Source organism: Ctenopharyngodon idella, chromosome 7 (genome assembly GCF_019924925.1).
Source record: "Ctenopharyngodon idella isolate HZGC_01 chromosome 7, HZGC01, whole genome shotgun sequence".
NCBI lineage: Eukaryota > Metazoa > Chordata > Actinopteri > Cypriniformes > Xenocyprididae > Ctenopharyngodon > Ctenopharyngodon idella.
The window spans coordinates 12,106,025-12,125,285 of NC_067226.1; the positions used below are offsets into that span (position 1 = coordinate 12,106,025).

At 37.7% G+C, this 19,261-nt stretch overlaps 3 protein-coding genes and 1 long non-coding RNA gene across 7 annotated transcripts in view; 1 reads left to right on the plus strand and 3 right to left on the minus strand.

Moving 5' to 3' along the window:
* The window catches only part of LOC127516791 (uncharacterized), a 35,435-nt gene that overhangs the window by 11,064 nt on the left and 5,110 nt on the right, over positions 1-19,261 (plus strand). The window contains exons 3-4 of the long non-coding RNA XR_007931083.1: positions 476-3,757; positions 12,458-12,988. This is a non-coding gene — a long non-coding RNA (uncharacterized LOC127516791). The remainder of the gene's footprint in view (positions 1-475; positions 3,758-12,457; positions 12,989-19,261) is intronic.
* Positions 4,468-6,948, minus strand: LOC127516783 (low choriolytic enzyme-like). The gene is made up of 9 exons (XM_051901654.1): positions 6,798-6,948; positions 6,648-6,678; positions 6,500-6,562; positions 6,197-6,349; positions 6,000-6,117; positions 5,731-5,909; positions 5,264-5,345; positions 5,024-5,145; positions 4,468-4,905 (listed from the first exon to the last, which is right to left on the minus strand). The coding sequence occupies exons 1-9, from the start codon at positions 6,861-6,863 to the stop codon at positions 4,901-4,903; spliced, it is 819 nt and encodes a 272-aa protein (XP_051757614.1). The 5' UTR covers positions 6,864-6,948; the 3' UTR covers positions 4,468-4,900.
* On the minus strand, positions 4,468-11,504 carry LOC127516784 (low choriolytic enzyme-like). 2 transcript variants are annotated; one of them, XM_051901656.1, is made up of 9 exons: positions 11,330-11,504; positions 11,180-11,210; positions 11,033-11,095; positions 10,730-10,882; positions 10,533-10,650; positions 10,264-10,442; positions 9,779-9,860; positions 9,477-9,598; positions 4,468-4,905 (listed from the first exon to the last, which is right to left on the minus strand). In XM_051901656.1, the coding sequence occupies exons 1-9, from the start codon at positions 11,393-11,395 to the stop codon at positions 4,901-4,903; spliced, it is 819 nt and encodes a 272-aa protein (XP_051757616.1). In that variant the 5' UTR covers positions 11,396-11,504; the 3' UTR covers positions 4,468-4,900. The 2 variants fall into 2 exon arrangements, with proteins under 2 accessions (XP_051757616.1, XP_051757615.1); XM_051901655.1 differs by lacking the exon at positions 4,468-4,905 and adding an exon at positions 8,896-9,307.
* LOC127516785 (low choriolytic enzyme-like) lies at positions 4,468-18,429 on the minus strand. 3 transcript variants are annotated; one of them, XM_051901658.1, is made up of 9 exons: positions 18,225-18,429; positions 18,038-18,068; positions 17,890-17,952; positions 17,587-17,739; positions 17,390-17,507; positions 17,121-17,299; positions 13,998-14,079; positions 13,777-13,898; positions 4,468-4,905 (listed from the first exon to the last, which is right to left on the minus strand). In XM_051901658.1, exons 1-9 carry the CDS (start codon positions 18,288-18,290, stop codon positions 4,901-4,903), a joined length of 819 nt encoding a protein of 272 aa, XP_051757618.1. In that variant the 5' UTR covers positions 18,291-18,429; the 3' UTR covers positions 4,468-4,900. The 3 variants fall into 3 exon arrangements, with proteins under 3 accessions (XP_051757618.1, XP_051757617.1, XP_051757619.1); XM_051901657.1 differs by lacking the exon at positions 4,468-4,905 and adding an exon at positions 8,896-9,307; XM_051901659.1 differs by lacking the exon at positions 4,468-4,905 and adding an exon at positions 13,228-13,591.

A 19,261-nucleotide genomic window follows, 5' to 3' on the forward strand; every position in this document is an offset into this window, starting at 1 on the left:
AATAATGCCTCCAATGCCTAATAATCTAACATGATTTACCGGAATACTGACTCTTTACCATTCGGACTGCATTTCACATAGGCCCTCATTCCTGGGACTGATTGCGCACACACCTGCACCACATCTCACACACACTCACACACTCACACACACACACACACACACATCGTGAAGTCTTGATTTGCCCCGGTGATCATTTCTGAGCGTTTTTGTGGATTGTTAGTTCTGTTGCCGATTGGACTGTTTACCCCTGTGTGATTCTCTGCTGCCTGCCCTGACCCTTGTCTGTTTATTGGACTGTGTTTGTTTGCTGCCTGCCCTGATCCTTGCCTGTATACTGAACTCTGTCTGCCTGCCGCCTGCCTCGACCTCTGCCTGTTCCTGTTTACATCTCTGCCTCTGCCCTTGCCTTGTTGTGGTTGCTCTTAATAAAAAGCTGCAAATGGATCCCCATTCTGTTGACCCTTCATTACAGAAGACTTCGCCAAACAGCATTCAAGCAGCCATCGTGCAGCTCACCACCGAGCTGCCTGCCCAAGCCAACCAGCTCGCTGTTTACCAGCATCAACTAAATCAGCTGACCTCTCTCACCGAGGAGCTTGTTAAAACCCTGCAGAGCCTTCGATTCAGCCCCACCGAAGCCGCCGCTACTCAGCCCTCTGTTCCCGCCAGCCAAGCCTTCACTTCCACCACATCAGTGAACCCGCGACTCGCCTTCCCCGAGAAGTTCGGCAATCCAGCCAAATGTAAGGGATTCCTGCTTCAATGCTCTCTCTTCGTTAATCAGCAGCCCTCCCTATACCCCACAGATTCGAGTCGGATCTCTTTCGTTTGTTCATTGCTGACTGGTCGGGCTCTGGATTGGGCCACTGCAATCTGGAGAGAGGATAGCTCCGCGTTTCCCACCTTCTCCTTGTTCGGGCAACGCATCAGAGAGGTTTTCGAACACCCCATGGGAGGTAAAAGCCCCAGGGACCAATTACTATCTCTGTGCCAGGGCAGAACAACCGCCGCTGAATATGCCTTATTTCGCACCCTAGCTGCACGAACGAACTGGGTTGATGACACTCTGAAGCTATTATTTAGAAAACTGTCTTTAGAACTTCAGGCTGAACTAGCTTGCCACGATGAGGGAAGAACACTCAATGAATTCATCGAGCTCGCTATCCAGATTGATAATCTGATCCTCTCACGATGCCCTGCTCGTTTACCAGTTCACCAAATGCCGGTCCATCACAGCCCAGAGCCTATGCAACTCTGATACACTCCTATCAACCCCGAGGAAAGAGAGAGAAGGGTGCAACTTCACCTGTGTCTCTACTGTGGCCAAGCTGGCCATCTCAAGATCACCTGTCCCATCTGTCCAAGCCCATCTAGTTCCAAATCGGAGATTTCAACCGCTGGGTCATTGTATACATAGATGACATCCTCATTTACTCCAACACCTTCAACGAACACATCCAGCATGTCAGAGCTGTGTTACAATGCCTGATCCAACATCAACTCTACGCCAAAGCTGAAAAATGTGGGTTCCATCGCACATCCACATCATTCTTGGGCTAATAATCAGTCACGAGGGAGTGGCTATGGACGAGGGCAAAGTAAGGGTGGTGCTGGAGTGGCCTCAACCACGAACACTGAAGGAACTACAGTGATTTCTGGGGTTCGCCAACTTCTACAGGCGGTTCATCAGAAACTTCAGTGGCATTGCGGCTCCGTTAACTACCATGACTAAACGAACCTCCTCACGTCTCACCTGGTCCCATGAAGCCCTGCAGGCCTTCTAGGAACTCAAAGAATGGTTCACTTCTGCTCCCATTCTCCGCCATACAGACCCAGAACTCCCGTTCATTGTGGAAGTTAACGCATCCAGCACAGGCATCGGGGCCATCCTCTCACAACGCCATGGGAATCCTGCCAAAATGTTCCCTTGTGCGTTCTACTTACGACAATTATCAGCAGCAGAGAGAAATTACAATGTGGGCAACCGTGAACTGCTGGCAATGAAGGCAGCATTAGAGGAGTGGTGGCACTGGTTGGAGGGTGCGCAACATCCATTCACCATTCTCACCGATCACAAAAATTTGGAATACTTACGTTCAGCTAAACGACTGAATCCCAGACAGGCAAGATGGGCCATGTTTTTTACCAGATTCCAGTTTACTGTTACATATCGACCAGGTTCCAAAAATACCAAGGCAGATGCACTGTCCCGTCAAGCGGAGGAGATCGAAAGGCCAGACAGGGAGGAACACATTCTCTCCGAGAAGCTGCTAGTTACCCCAGTACAATGGGATATTATGACCGAGATCACACAAAGCAATGAGTAGAACTTACCACCTCCAGAATGTCCAAGATCGCACGTTTGTTCCAGGTCCTCTACGCACCAAGCCCCTGCACCAAGTCCACGCTCTTCCCAGTTCTTGTCATCCGGTTATCACCGCCACATTCCATCTACTACAGAACTGTTTCTGGTGGGCTACAATGCTAGCAGACACCACCCAGTTTGTCAATAACTGTCAATAAAAGCTTGTCAAACCTCCAAACCATCCTGTCAACTACCATCTGGTCTTCTTCAGTCACTTCCCATTCCACAACGCCCATGGTCCCACATTGCCACTGATTTTGTCACTGACCTTCCCGAGTCTCGTGGTAACACAACCATCCTCACAGTCATTGACCGATTCTCAAAGTCCTGTCGACTCATTCCACTACCCAAATTGCCCACGGCCTTCGAAACTGCAGAAACTCTCTGTGAATATGTGTTCCGCTTCTATGGCCTACTCGAAGACGTTGTATCGGATCGTGGACCACAATTCACGTCTTGTGTATGGGCAGCTTTCTTCAAGCATCTGAATGTCAATGTCAGTCTCATGTCTGGGTACCACCCCAAATCCAACGGTCAAACTGAACGCATGAACCAAGAACTCACAAGGTTTCTGAGAACCTACTGTCAGCAGAATCAAGCCGATTGGAGCAGATACCTGATATGGGCCGAATATGCACAGAATTCTCTGCTGCCTGCCCTGATCCTTGCCAGTATACTGAACTCTGTCTGTCTGTTGACCCTTCATTACAAGATTAAGTTCTATAAATAATGTTTTTCAATTGTTACAATATTCGGAAGAAACTCATAACATTTATTCAGAAGGCAATCAATTTAACATTCATTGCTTAGATTTTTATAGCTTTCCTGTAACTGAAACAGTAGCCAAAATCATGGGTATGTAATTTCCAGGGAATGTATGAACGTATAAAAATGTACTCCTTGTAAATCGCCTTGAATTAACAGTGTCTGCATGCATATGTTGATAATGTTATGAGTGTTGCATGGTAATTGCTTTTGTAAATGCATGTCTGAAAATCATGACAATGTATAAACACTGCAAGTCAAGTCACCTTTTGCATTTGTACCTGTTACTTGTTACATTAAAAGGGGCACATATGTTTGAGAGAGGCATACTAGGTTTTACTCATAATTTACTCACACTTGACCACTAGAGTAAGGTGGTCACACATGTTTCCAAAAAGTTATGTCCTTTTTAGGCACTCTTGTGGTTAAAACTGTATTTGTGCCGTTAGCCAGTTTCTTGTATCAGTTTAATTTCTCAACATTGTTCTGTCATTTCGTATACACCACCATGATCTGTCTTCCTCAAAATCACAGGGTGGGCTGAGCAATGCTTTCAACTAGTCAAATGTGTGCAATGGAAGGACCATCTGATGACGAGTTCTTTTATGTGACATTTAGGAAGAGGTGAGTCTGGTTTTGTGCACTGTGTGATTCACAAAGTGCTTTTCAAAAACTACACACAACATACAATATTTGTGTCTTTAGCATCTTTGCAGAAGCCAAACATTTTGGCTTTGACATGACTAAACATGATATCTTGTGGTTAATTGAGTTATTTTTTTTATGCATGTAATGTGTTTTTCTGGTCAGATAAGGGAAATAATGTGAATTATTACGTAAAACGAATGAATGAGAATGCTTATGTAGAAGTGTGTGTGCATTTCTCAGATAATTACAGAATCATGTAGCTGTATTGTTGAAAGTTTTCTTCAATATAGATTTTAGATTTATGTCATATAAAGATGCTGCTGCTATTTTCTGAAAAGTGTGATATTGCTCTGTGTATTAAGAAAATTACAGTTATTATGGTAAATGTACTGTAGTATAAGTAATTTAACTGATGTACACTGTACAAGTCTGGAATAATTACTTTTTTTAAAAAGTCTCTTATGCTCACCATGGCAGCATTTCATTTATTTAATATTGATCAAAAATACAGTAAAAACAGCTAGTATTGTGAAATATTATTACAATTTAAAATAACTGTTTCTTCTAATATATTTTGAAATGTAATTTATTCCTGTTTTTTTTTTTTTTTGAGCAGCCATTACTCTTCAGTCACATGATCCTTCAGAAATCATTCATTTGATGTTAATATCAAGACAACAACACTGTTTATTGCATTCATCAGCTTTACTACTGAAAAAGGATTGCCAAAAAAAGAAAGACAAGCTGTTATAAAAAAAAAAATATTCCTGCCACAGAAGCCATCAATCATATGGGTGTTTTTTTTTTTTTTTTTTTTTTTTTTTTTTTAGCAACATCTCGTTTTAAAGAACATTTTGAGTTCACATTTTTTGCTCCTTTTGTTGATTTGTCACAAGCATCTGATACTGGAACATTATTATCTTTTATTATCATTAATATCATTATCTTATTATCTTTTATGTACTGAGAGGCATCTGATTTTAGGATGCAAAATAATAGAATAAGTAAAATCACTTGACACTGTGATGTGCAATAAGGAAAGCTTAAAAAAGAATGCTATAAAAAAGGGATGAACTTAGCCATCAAACACATTCTTCATACAGCCCATCAGCACTTTTCTTAACCTAAGAAAAAAAGAAAAGGCAATGAATATGAAATGAAAGACACAAATTAGTTGTGATAAGAGTTGCAATAATTATAAATGCTGTTTTTTATTCAAATGACAGGAAAGGCTGAACGTACTGCAGTAGAGTTTGTTAATGCGTAGGATGTCATTGGGGCTCATTTGTTTAGCGTTACCAATCACAACATTACTGTTAGGAATGGGAATCATGGTTGGCAAATTATTCCTGGAGAAAGCGTACCTAAAACCACACACATAAAGAAACAGCAGTAAACATTGTTTACTATGTTATATATATATACATAATATATATATAATATATTCCCCACTGAACTACAGATCACTACAAGAACGCTTACCTTGAATAGTGCATCACAGAGTTGTAGTCATAGGGGGTACCCAGATTGTTAGTTTTTGCTTTGTTGAAATTGTGCTGCATTCCTGTTACAGTGCACAGGAAAGTATTAAGGACTGTAATTGTAAATCTGGTAAAAACACAGTGAAGTTTAATCTAGACTACAGGACATGCAATTGTGACTAAATGTAATATGCCCTGTTTTACGCATTTTGTTTTCTTATTGTTTGTTCGATTTTATCATCTTTTTTAACTTTATCTTCTGCAGTCTTCTTAATCGCTTCTTTATATTCATACTTATTACTTTTCATTTTATACAATATACTATTTATATTCATATGTATATTACATATTTTAAATACATATTTACATGTTTGTAAACATTTTAAAGGTAAAAATGTAAGCCTAATTTCAAACATTAAATCAATTATTTTTTTCCCAGTTTCTCTTAAGAATTCTGAACAAAAATACCAGGAATGATGTTCTCATAAAGGATTCGGATGTGTTTGCGACGGTCACTGCGGTTCTGTTCATGATGAAACCCGAGAGCATGAAGGAGTTCGTGCTGAACGATATAGTGATAGACACATCCATGACGCTGGAGAGAAACAACCTGTCCTTGACGTTGGCGGCCCAAATATGAATAGCATCTGTCGACCACATAACACATCAGGTTGTACATTTATGCACATTTACCATATACACAGAAATTGGATAGAAAGGGTCCTTGATATGTTTACCCAGATTTAGACTGTATGTCGAGAAAGTTCCTCTCCCCTTGATGAGGTACGAATCGAATGCAGGAAACCTCCGCAAAAGACTGCATACCTCTTTTAATCACACTTACTTCAGCTGGAGCTGTGGAAGAAATAGACTGTTGAACAGAACATGTGACACTGATGAGATGATATCAAATTTAGTGAACATCGCCACTTACAGTACTGCTTGGAGATGACGTAGGGCACATAGACCTTTCCATCTCTGCTTCTATCCCATTTGCACCCACGAGCAGTACATGGATCTGCATTCTCGAGCCCACTTGCTACGGCGATGTCTCCAAACTTGATCAAAGGCTCATCCAGTTCCTGTCCTGCGTGGTATAGTATAATGCACAACAATTCAGTATGTTGATTCTGGTGATATAATTGTTTTAAATGATAAAACGAGTTGAGGAATTTGCCATGAACTGCTTCACAAAAGATGTGCCTACACCATCAACTTATAGCCTTCAAACTCGTACCTGCATTTTTGTTGGTTTCAATTATAGTTGACACTGGTATGTCATCTTTCTCAGTGATGTCACCTGATATATGAATCAGTAGATTATTAATAAAACACTGCAAAATTACATGTTAATCTTTTTAGGGTTTTTTTTTTGTGCATCTTACCAGTCTGCCCGGAGATATTTTCAATTAAATCCTGTTTAAGAATTTTAAACACGTATATTAGAAATCGATGGTTAAAAATGAAAAGCCGCTCCCATTAGGAAGATGCTGATGCTATAATTTTCCATGTCGGATATTGTTGACTGTTCTCACCTGAATAGTACGACTCTGAGCAGGAACAGAGCTCAGCAGTAGAGAGATGACCACCAACACGTACATGATGAGAGCTTTCTGAGAAACCTCTGGGTCAAACAGAGCTGGGAGTTATATACTCTTCTGAAAGCCTTAACTTCCTTTTCTGTGCAGTAACCCAACCTTCATGAATTCAGCGCTAAAATACCACATGGTTTAAAAGCAGAAATGTGCTTGTGTTTGTGCAAGCGCTTAAATGCTTAAATGAGGAGTTATGTCGATAGCCGTAACTGATTCCTGTGCTTTCTTCCCATTTGCACCTGTTACTTGTTACATTAAAAGAGGCACATATGTTTGAGAGAGGCATACTAGGTTTTACTCATAATTTACTCACACTTGACCACTAGAGTAAGGTGGTCACACATGTTTCCAAAAGGTTATGTCCTTTTTAGGCACTCTTGTGGTTAAAACTGTATTTGTGCCGTTAGCCAGTTTCTTGTATCAGTTTAATTTCTCAACATTGTTCTGTCATTTCTTTATACACCACCATGATCTGTCTTCCTCAAAATCACAGGGTGGGCTGAGCAATGCTTTCAACCAGTCAAATGTGTGCAATGGAAGGACCATCTGATGACGAGTTCTTTTATGTGACATTTAGGAAGAGGTGAGTCTGGTTTTCAAAAACTACACACAATATACAATATTTGTGTCTTTAGCATCTTTGCAGAAGCCAAACATTTTGGTTTTGACATGACTAAACATGATATCTTGTGGTTAATTGAGTTATTTTTTTTATGCATGTAATGTGTTTTTCTGGTCAGATAAGGGAAATAATGTGAATTATTACGTAAAACGAATGAATGAGAATGCTTATGTTGAAGTGTGTGTGCATTTCTCAGATAATTACAGAATCATGTAGCTGTATTGTTGAAAGTTTGATGTAGATTTTAGATTTATGTTATATAAAGATGCTGCTGCTATTTTCTGAAAAGTGTGATATTGCTCTGTATTGAGAACATTACAGTTATTCTGGTTAATGTACTGTAGTATAAGTAATTTAACTGATGTACACTGTACAAGTCTGGAATAATTACTTTTTATTAACCCTTTCGAACGTAAGTTTAGAATATTCTGGCTGACCCCCAGCGTGAGTTTTTCCAGGCGACCGTTATTTAGAACGTATCACTTTATTGTTTCCATGGTGACGCGTCATCGCTTGTCACGTCACACACCGCAGGGCTGTAGGACAGATAATCTGCTTTTATTTAATTTTTCATTTTTTATTCAAAATATTCACAAATTTGTTAGCTATAACATGAAATATCTGATATTCCGATTGTCAAATATGAGCAAGTGGATGTGTTTTGCTGTTTAAACGCCTTTATAATGATCGCGTTAGTTGAGCTATACACGTTATGGGCGCCGCCATGTTAGTTTGTGCCGCAGGTTCTGTTGGATTTACAAAACGTGAATTCATCCACTTCTCCCGAAATACTTGAAAGTAAGCAAGCTGGTGAACTGGGGAAGAATAGAGTAAACTTTAAAGTTACTTACACAATGTGTATCTGATATCAATAAACGTGTCGTCTAATTATAATGGAAATAATTGTTATTGCCGCTTCTATAGACATCAGTGTGTATTTTACAAACACTAGATGTATTGTTTTGTTTGTACTTATGTGTATTTAAACGTCTGAAACCTAAAATAAACATTATGTGGTTGAAAACACTGCTTATTTGTGATATATGAAAAGCGCGCGTCCGTCTCTGGTTTAGCGCCAGCCAAAGCGCGCAAGCAGATTTGAATTTGGCAGTTGATCACGTGATGCACTGAACGTTCTAATCACACCGGTGTGATCGTACGCTCCAGGAGCCAGCCAAGACTGATCGCACCGGTGTCAAGTCTCTTATGCTCACCATGGCAGCATTTCATTTATTAAATATTGATCAAAAATAGCTAGTATTGTGAAATATTATTACAATTTAAAATAACTGTTTTCTTTTCTAATATATTTTGAAATGTAATTTATTCCTGTGAATTTTCAGCAGCCATTACTCTTCAGTCACATGATCCTTCAGAAATCATTCATTTGATGTTAATATCAAGACAAAAACACTGTTTATTGCATTCATCAGCTTTACTACTGAAAAAGGATTGCCAAAACAAGGAAAAAAGACAAGCTGTTATAAAAAATAATCCTGCCACAGAAGCCATCAATCATATGGCTGTGTGTTTTTTTTTTTTTGTTTGTTTTTTTAGCAACATCTCGTTCTAAAGAACATTTTGAGTTCACATTATTTGCTCCTTTTGTTGATTTGTCACAAGCATCTGATACTGGAACATTATTATTTTTTATTATCATTAATTATTATCTTTTATGTAGCTACTGAGAGGCATCTGATTTTATGCATAGAATAAGTAAAATCACTTGACACTGTGATGTGCAAAAAGGAAAGCTTTAAAAAGAATGAAAGGGAAAAAAGGATGAACAAACACGTTCTTCATACAGCCCATCAGCACTTTTCTTAACCTGAGGAAAAAAAAAAGAAAAAAGCAATAAATATGAAATGAAAGACAATAATTATTAAGACCACTATAAAGACCACCAGCCTGCTTGACATGCTTAGCCTAGTGGTCTAAGGTGGAGTTTTCAGAATGTAATGGTTTTTTATTCAAATGACAGGAAAGGCTGAACGTACTGCAGTAGAGTCTGTTAATGCGTAGGATGTCATTGTCGCTCATTTCTTGAGCTTCACCAATCACGACGTTACTGTCAGGAATGGGAATCATGGTTGGCTCACTATTCCAGGAGAAAGCGTACCTAAAACCACACACATAAAGAAACAGCAGTAAACATTGTTTACTACGTTTTTAGCATATATATATATATATATATATATATATATATATATATATATATATATATATATATATATATATATAATTTTATTTTATTTTATTTTTTTCCCACTGAACTACACACCACTACAAGAACGCTTACCTTGAATAGTGCATCACAGAGTTGTAGTCATAGGGGGTACCCAGATTGTTGGTGTCTGCTCTGTTGAAATTGTACTGCATTTCTGTTACAGTGCACAGGAAAGTATTAAGGACTGTAATTGTAAATCTGGTAAAAACACAGTGAAGTTTAATCTAGACTACAGGACATGCAATTGTGACTAAATGTAATATGCCCTGTTTTACGCATATTATTTTCTTATTGTTTGTTCGATTTTATCATCTTTTTTAACTTTATCTTCTGCAGTCTTCTTAATCGCTTCTTTATATTCATACTTGTTACTTTTCATTCTATATATTTATACAATATACTATTTATATTCATATGTATATTATATAATTTAAATACATATTTACATGTTTGTAAACCATTTTAAAAAGGTAAAAATGTAAGCCTAATTTCAAACATAAAATAATTTTATTTTTTTTTTTTTTTCAGTTTCTCTTAAGAATTCTGAACAAAAATACCAGGATAGATGTTCTCATAAAGGATTTGGATGTATTGGTCACGGTCACTGCGGTTCTGTTCATGATGAAACCCGAGAGCATGAAGGAGTTCGTGCTGAACAGTATGGTGAGAGATACACCCAGGGCGCTGGAGAGAAACAACCTGTCCTTCACGTTGGCGGCCCAAATATGAATAGCATCTGTCGACCACATAACACATCAGGTTGTACATTTATGCACATTTACCATATACACAGAAATTGGATAGGAAGGGTCCTTGATAGGTTTACCCAGAATGAGACTGTATGCGGAGAAAGTTCCTCTCCCCTTGATGAGGTACGAATCGAATGCAGGAAACCTCCGCAAAAGACTGCATACCTCTTTCAATCACACTTACTTCATCTAGAGCTGTGGAAGAAATAGACTGTTGAACAGAACATGTGACACTGATGAGATGATATCAAATTTAGTGAACATCGCCACTTACAGTACTGGTAGGAGATGACGTAGGGCACATAGACATTTCCATCTCTGCTTCTATCCCATTTGCACCCACGAGCAGTACATGGATCTGCATTCTCGAGCCCGCTTGCTACGGCGATGTCTCCAAACTTGATCAAAGGCTCATCCAGTTCCTGTCCTGCGTGGTATAGTATAATGCACAACAATTCAGTATGTTGATTCTGGTGATATAATTGTTTTAAATGATAAAACGAGTTGAGGAATTTGCCATGAACTGCTTCACAAAAGATGTGCCTACACCATCAACTTATAGCCTTCAAACTCGTACCTGCATTTTTGTTGGTTTCAATTATAGTTGACACTGGTATGTCATCTTTCTCAGTGATGTCACCTGATATATGAATCAGTAGATTATTAATAAAACACTGCAAAATTACATGTTAGTCTTTTTAGGGGTTTTTTCTGTGCATCTTACCAGTCTGACCAGAGATATTTTCAATTAAATCCTGTTTAAGAATTTTAAACACGTATATTAGAAATCGATGGTTAAAAATGAAAAGCCGCTCCCATTAGGAAGATGCTGATGCTATTATTTTCCATGTCGGATATTGTTGACTGTTCTCACCTGAATAGTACGACTCTGAGCAGGAACAGAGCTCAGCAGTAGAGAGATGACCACCAACACGTACATGATGAGAGCTTTCTGAGAAACCTCTGGGTCAAACAGAGCTGGGAGTTATATACTCTTCTGAAAGCCTTAACTTCCTTTTCTGTGCAGTAACCCAACCTTCATGAATTCAGCGCTAAAATACCACATGGTTTAAAAGCAGAAATGTGCTTGTGTTTGTGCAAGCGCTTAAATGCTTAAATGAGGAGTTATGTCGATAGCCGTAACTGATTCCTGTGCTTTCTTCCCATTTGCACCTGTTACTTGTTACATTAAAAGAGGCACATATGTTTGAGAGAGGCATACTAGGTTTTACTCATAATTTACTCACACTTGACCACTAGAGTAAGGTGGTCACACATGTTTCCAAAAGTTTATGTCCTTTTTAGGCACTCTTGTGGTTAAAACTGTATTTGTGCCATTAGCCAATTTCTTGTATGTATCAGTTTAATTTCTCAACATTGTTCTGTCATTTCTTTATACACCACCATGATCTGTCTTCCTCAAAATCACAGGGTGGGCTGAGCAATGCTTTCAACCAGTCAAATGTGTGCAATGGAAGGACCATCTGATGACGAGTTCTTTTATGTGACATTTAGGAAGAGGTGAGTCTGGTTTTGTGCACTGTGTGATTCACAATGTGCCTTTCAAAAACTACACACAACATACAAACCCGATTCCAAAAAAGTTGGGACATTGTACAAATTGTGAATAAAAAAGGAATGCAATGATGTGGAAGTTTCATTTTTTATTTTATTCAGAATACAACATAGATGACATATCAAATGTTTAAACTGAGAAAATGTATAATTTTAAGGGAAAAATAAGTTGATTTTAAATTTCATGGCATCAACACATCTCAAAAAAGTTGGGACAAGGCCATGTTTACCACTGTGTGGCATCCCCTTTTCTTTTTATAACAGTCTGCAAACGTCTGGGGACTGAGGAGACAAGTTGCTCAAGTTTAGGAATAGAAATGTTGTCCCATTCTTGTCTAGTACAGGCTTCTAGTTGCTCAACTGTCTTAGGTCTTCTTTGTCGCATCTTCCTCTTTATGATGCGCCAAATGTTTTCTATGGGTGAAAGATCTGGACTGCAGGCTGGCCATTTCAGTACCCGGATCCTTCTTCTACGCAGCCATGATGTTGTAATTGATGCAGTATGTGGTCTGGCATTGTCGTGTTGGAAAATGCAAGGTCTTCCCTGAAAGAGACGACGTCTGGATGGGAGCATATGTTGTTCTAGAACTTGGATATACCTTTCAGCATTGATGGTGCCTTTCCAGATGTGTAAGCTGCCCATGCCACACGCACTCATGCAACCCCATACCATCAGAGATGTAGGCTTCTGAACTGAGCGCTGATAACAACTTGGGTTGTCCTTGTCCTCTTTAGTCCGGATGACATGGCGTCCCAGTTTTCCAAAAAGAACTTCACATTTTGATTCGTCTGACTACAGAACAGTTTTCAACTTTGCCACAGTCCATTTTAAATGAGCCTTGGCCCAGAGAAAACGCCTGCGCTTCTGGATCATGTTTAGATATGGCTTCTTTTTTGACCTATAGAGTTTAACTGATGTACACTGTACAAGTCTGGAATAATTACTTTTTTTTAAAAAGTCTCTTATGCTCACCATGGCAGCATTTCATTTATTTAATATTGATCAAAAATACAGTAAAAACAGCTAATATTGTGAACTATTATTACAATTTAAAATAACTGTTTTCTCTTCTAATATATTTTGAAATGTAATTTATTCCTGTGATGTAAAGCTGAATTTTCAGCAGCCATTACTCTTCAGTCACATGATCCTTCAGAAATCATTCATTTGATGTTAATATCAAGACAACAACACTGTTTATTGCATTCACCAGCTTTACTAAAAAAGGATTGCCAAAACAAGAAAAAAGACAAGCTTTTTTTTTTTTTTTTTAGCAACATCTCGTTTTAAAGAACATTTTGAGTTCACATTATTTGTTCCTTTTGTTGATTTGTCACAAGCATTTGATACTGGAGCATTATTATCTTTTATTATCATTAATATCATTATCTTATTATCTTTTATGTACTGAGAGGCATCTGATTTTAGGATGCATAATAATAAAATAAGTAAAATCACTTGACACTGTGATGTGCAAAAAGGAAAGCTTTAAAAAGAATGCTAGGAAAAAAAGGATGAACAAACACGTTCTTCATACAGCCCATCAGCACTTTTCTTAACCTGAGGGAAAAAAAGCAATAAATATGAAATGAAAGACACCAATTAGTTGTGATATGAGTTGCAATAATTATAAATCCCACTATAAAGACCATCAGCCTGCTTGACATGCTTAGCCTAGTGGTCTAAGGTGGAGTTTTCAGAATGGAATGGATTTTTATTCAAATGACAGGAAAAGCTGAACGTACTGCAGTAGAGTCTGTTAATGCGTAGGATGTCATTGGGGCTCATTTTTTTAGCTTTACCAATCACAACGTTACTGTCAGGAATGGGAATCATGGTTGGCTCGTTATTCCTGGAGAAAGCGTACCTAAAACCACACACATAAAGAAACAGCAGTAAACATTGTTATATATATATATATATATATATTCCCCACTGAACTACACACCACTACAAGAACGCTTACCTTGAATAGTGCATCACAGAGTTGTAGTCATAGGGGGTACCCAGATTGTTGGTTTCTGCTCTTTTGAAATTGTGCTGCTTTTCTGTTACAGTGCACAGGAAAGTATTAAGGACTGTAATTGTAAATCTGGTAAAAACACAGTGAAGTTTAATCTAGACTACAGGACATGCAGTTGTGACTAAATGTAATATGCCCTGTTTTATGCATTTTGTTTTCTTATTGTTGCAACAATCTATAGAGAGATTCTTAACGTTACCCAGAAAACAAACTACAGGTTTAATTCATTTGAAATTCTCGTGCTAACCATTACACTCTCAGATATAAGTAAAAAGTCGCTACTATCTCTTGCTTTGGCTACTGTTTATAGACCTCCAGGGCCTTATGTTGATTTCCTAAAAGAGTTTGCAGACTTTCTCTCAGACCTATTGGTCAACGTTGATAAAGCGCTGATTGTTGGAGATTTTAATATTCATGTAGACAATACAAATGATGCGTTAGAGGCTGCGTTTACAGATTTACTAAACTCGTTTGGGGTAAAACAAAACGTCACTGGACCCACTCACCGTCTTAATCATACACTAGATTTAATTCTATCACATGGAATCAATCCTACTGATATAGAAATTCTACCGCAAAGTGATGATATCACTGATCATTACCTTGTAACATGCGTACTGCATACTGCGGATATTTGTCAAATTGCGCCACGATATCGACTAGGTAGAACAATTCTTCCGACAACTAAAGATAAATTCACAAATAAACTGCCTGATCTGTCTCACCTGCTCATTGTACCCAAACACACAAATGATCTTGAGAAAATTACTAGCAGTATGTGCACCACTTTCACTAGTACATTAGATACTGTTGCACCGATGAGATTAAAAAAGGTCAGAGAGAAAAATACTGTACCATGGTACAACAATATTACTCACGCTATCAAAAGAGAAACTCGTAATCTAGAACGCAAATGGAGACAAACTCGTTTAGAGGTCTTTAGAATCGCGTGGAAAGACAGCTCGTCCCGTTATAGAAAGACTCTAAAAGCAGCCAGGGCCGAGCATCTCCGCAAACTCATAGAAAATAACCAAAACAATCCAAGGTTCTTATTTAGTACAGTGGCTAGATTAACAAATAATCAGACATCACCAGAACAAAACATTTCATTACAGTTTAGTAGCGATGACTTTATGAATTTCTTTACTGAAAAAATCTAAAGCATCAGAAATACAGTTGTAAATGTACAACCCTTGACAGAGTTTTATGATTCAGCCTCAATTATCGTCCCTCAAGAACAGTTGCAGTGCTTTACAACTATAGGACAGGAAGAGCTAAATAAACTTATCACAGCGTCTAAACCAACAACATGTTTATTAGATCCAATACCCACTAAACTACTGAAAGAATTGTTACCTGTAGCAGAAGAGCCTCTTCTCAATATTATTAACTCGTCTTTATCTCTAGGTCATGTTCCAAGACCGTTCAAGTTAGCAGTTATTAAGCCTCTCATTAAGAAAGCACAATTAGATCCAAATGTATTGGCAAATTACAGACCCATTTCAAATCTTCCATTTATATCTAAAATACTAGAAAAAGTGGTGTCGGTCCAATTGTGCTCCTTCTTGCAAAAAAAATGCTATCTATGAAAAATTTCAGTCAGGATTCAGGCCTCATCATAGCACAGAAACTGCGCTCGTTAAAATTACAAATGACTTACTTCTAGCTTCTGACCAAGGCTGTATCTCAATACTAGTGTTACTTGATCTCAGTGCTGCGTTCGACACTATAGATCATAAAATACTCCTAGATCGACTACAGAATTACACTGGTATCCAGGGACAGGCATTACGGTGGTTTAGGTCGTATCTATCAGACCGTCACAATTTTGTTTATTTAAACGGGGAAAAATCTAAGATAACGATAGTAAATTATGGAGTGCCTCAAGGATCTGTGTTAGGCCCTCTGCTATTTTCAATATACATGCTGCCACTTGGTAATATTATAAGAAGACATGGAATTAGTTTCCACTGCTATGCCGATGATACTCAATTATATATTTCAACACAACCAGATGAAAACTCTAAATTATCCAATCTGACAGAGTGTGTTAAAGAAGTAAAACATTGGATGACTAGTAATTTTCTTCTATTAAATTCAGATAAGACTGAAGTATTACTTATTGGGCCAACTTATTTAAGATCACAAAACTCTGGACTTCTGGTTGTACCCAGGATAGCTAAGTCCTCTAAAGGAGGGAGAGCGTTTTCACATTTGGCTCCTAAACTCTGGAATAGCCTTCCTGATAATGTTCGGGGCTCAGACTCGCTCACCCAGTTTAAATCTAGATTAAAGACACATCTCTTTAGCCAAGCATTCACATAATCCATCTCATATCCGATCAATTACACATGACTATCTTTGCTTAATGTTATGAACAGCAGCTATGCTAATTATTCTCCATTTGCTTTTCTGTTTTACCTCGGGACGCCCGTCCCGAGGTGACTAGAGAGTACATCAGTTCAGTTTGGATCCAGCCTCTTAAGAAGACCTCAGATGACTAAAACTTTGGAAGAGACGGCGCCAACTCCTGCGATGACTTCAGAAGATGCAACATCTGGATCAACACGCACATTCGCAAATTTCTATATATCCTAATTATTGTTAATATGTAATTCATTTTTCCAGGAGCTCTTTGCTTCTACCTTCAATTAAATTGCAAACAGTGATTGTATATTAATCGCCTAAATTATTACATTATTAGCTAACTGCATTCTCCAAATTGTAATGTTGACATGCATTCTCTGTAAAGCTGCTTTGAAACGATATGTATCGTGAAAACCGCTATACAAATAAATGTGAATTGAATTGAATTGTTTGTTCTATTTTATCATCTTTTTTAACTTTATCTTCTGCAGTCTTCTTAATCGCTTCTTTATATTCATACTTGTTACTTTTCATTCTATATATTTATACAATATACTATTTATATTCATATGTATATTACATATTTTAAATACATATTTACATGTTTGTAAACATTTTAAAGGTAAAAATGTAAGCCTAATTTCAAACATAAAATCAAATTTATTTCCAGTTTCTCTTAAGAATTCTGAACAAAAATACCAGGAATGATGTTCTCATAAAGGATTCGGATGTGTTTGCGACGGTCACTGCGGTTCTGTTCATGATGAAACCCGAGAGCATGAAGGAGTTCGTGCTGAACAGTACGTTGAGAGATACACCCAGGGCGCTGGAGAGAAACAACCTGTCCTTCACGTTGGCGGCCCAAATATGAATAGCATCTGTCGACCACATAACACATCAGGTTGTACATTTATGCACATTTACCATATACACAGAAATTGGATAGAAAGGATCCTTGATATGTTTACCCAGATTTAGACTGTATGTCGAGAAAGTTCCTCTGCCCTTGATGAGGTACGAATCGAATGCAGGAAACCTCCGCAAAAGACTGCATACCTCTTTTAATCACACTTACTTCAGCTGGAGCTGTGGAAGAAATAGACTGTTGAACAGAACATGTGACACTGATGAGATGATATCAAATTTAGTGAACATCGCCACTTACAGTACTGCTTGGAGATGACGTAGGGCACATAGACCTTTCCATCTCTGCTTCTATCCCATTTGCACCCACGAGCAGTACATGGATCTGCATTCTCGAGCCCGCTTGCTACGGCAATGTCTCCAAACTTGATCAAAGGCTCATCCAGTTCCTGTCCTGCGTGGTATAGTATAATGCACAACAATTCAGTATGTTGATTCTGGTGATATAATTGTTTTAAATGATAAAACGAGTTGAGGAATTTGCCATGAACTGCTTCACAAAAGATGTGCCTACACCATCAACTTATAGCCTTCAAACTCGTACCTGCATTTTTGTTGGTTTCAATTATAGTTGACACTGGTATGTCATCTTTCTCAGTGATGTCACCTGATATATGAATCAGTAGATTATTAATAAAACACTGCAAAATTACGTTAATCTTTTTAGGGTTTTTTTTTTTTGTGCATCTTACCAGTCTGCCCGGAGATATTTTCAATTAAATCCTGTTTAAGAATTTTAAACACGTATATTAGAAATCGATGGTTAAAAATGAAAAGCCGCTCCCATTAGGAAGATGCTGATGCTAATATTTTCCATGTCGGATATTGTTGACTGTTGATACTGGGTATCAGGATAGATACTATTGATACTGTTCTCACCTGAATAGTACGACTCTGAGCAGGAACAGAGCTCAGCAGTAGAGAGATGACCACCAACACGTACATGATGAGAGCTTTCTGAGAAACCTCTGGGTCAAACAGAGCTGACAGTTATATACTCTTCTGAAAGCCTTAATTTCCTTTTCTGTGCAGTAACCCAACCTTCATGAATTCAGCGCTAAAATACCACATGGTTTAAAAGCAGAAATGTGCTTGTGTTTGTGCAAGCGCTTAAATGAGTAATTCAGTTTTGAATGAGTGATTTTTATTTGTGTTGAAGTTTAAGTTTATTTTGCAATACTTTTTCCTCAAACACTATAACACTGAATTAAACCATTCTTTTTAAGTGTATACTTAACTTAAAAACATCTAAGTAAATTATACAATAGATATTGCGTAAACACCATATCTACCTAAGAGAAGTAACGCGGCATCTGAACACAGAGACCTCAATACTTGGCACACAATACACAATGACAGTAACATTCGATGGCTCGTTTTTGAGTGTGAATGTGGCATTTTAAGTAGAAAATGAACTCCAAATGTCATAAAATGGCAAGTTACTAAACATAACCACAAAAGCAATGATAAAACAGTGTAAAAACAGCTGGAAAACAGTGAAAAACCAACCTAATTAATTATTCAAGGCCCAGTGCATGATGGGAACACCAGAATCAGAAAAGTTGAGTAGTTTTATTTAATTTTATAATGTTGATATTTACGCTTTAATTTCTACATGCTTAAATTGAGTACTAATATAGAATTTACTTAGTTTTTTTTTTAACTCTTGCCTGAACTAACTTTTTCATGTAAAAATTACATTTGTTTTTTCTTTAGTATTTACTTCACCATAAAATAATTTTTTACAGCGAGGCTCTACTCTTCAGCACAATGGTGACCCACAAAACAGACGATACAGAAACCCTTTAAATGCCAACAGAACATGAAACACTAACAGATCTCTCAAGATCTCAGTATCTTCACTTATTACAATCCAGACATTATTTCATATTAAAGTTATTATTGAGAATTAACAG

What these genes read in the sequence shown, in the direction of transcription:
- LOC127516783 (XM_051901654.1), bottom strand. Translation starts at nt 6,863, where the DNA reads ATGTACGTGTTGGTGGTCATCTCTCTACTGCTGAGCTCTGTTCCTGCT. An exon ending in AAATATCTCCGGGCAGACTG is followed by an intron (nt 6,563 to 6,647) that starts GTAAGATGCACA and finishes TTCATATATCAG; the next exon opens with GTGACATCACTGAGAAAGAT. An exon ending in CGTCATCTCCAAGCAGTACT is followed by an intron (nt 6,118 to 6,196) that starts GTAAGTGGCGAT and finishes TTTCTTCCACAG; the next exon opens with CTCCAGCTGAAGTAAGTGTG.
- LOC127516784 (XM_051901656.1), bottom strand. Translation starts at nt 11,395, where the DNA reads ATGTACGTGTTGGTGGTCATCTCTCTACTGCTGAGCTCTGTTCCTGCT. An exon ending in AAATATCTCTGGTCAGACTG is followed by an intron (nt 11,096 to 11,179) that starts GTAAGATGCACA and finishes TTCATATATCAG; the next exon opens with GTGACATCACTGAGAAAGAT. An exon ending in TTATGAGAACATCTATCCTG is followed by an intron (nt 9,861 to 10,263) that starts GTATTTTTGTTC and finishes GCACTGTAACAG; the next exon opens with AAATGCAGTACAATTTCAAC.
- LOC127516785 (XM_051901658.1), bottom strand. Translation starts at nt 18,290, where the DNA reads ATGTACGTGTTGGTGGTCATCTCTCTACTGCTGAGCTCTGTTCCTGCT. An exon ending in CTCAGAGTCGTACTATTCAG is followed by an intron (nt 18,069 to 18,224) that starts GTGAGAACAGTA and finishes ATTCTTAAACAG; the next exon opens with GATTTAATTGAAAATATCTC. An exon ending in CGTCATCTCCAAGCAGTACT is followed by an intron (nt 17,508 to 17,586) that starts GTAAGTGGCGAT and finishes TTTCTTCCACAG; the next exon opens with CTCCAGCTGAAGTAAGTGTG.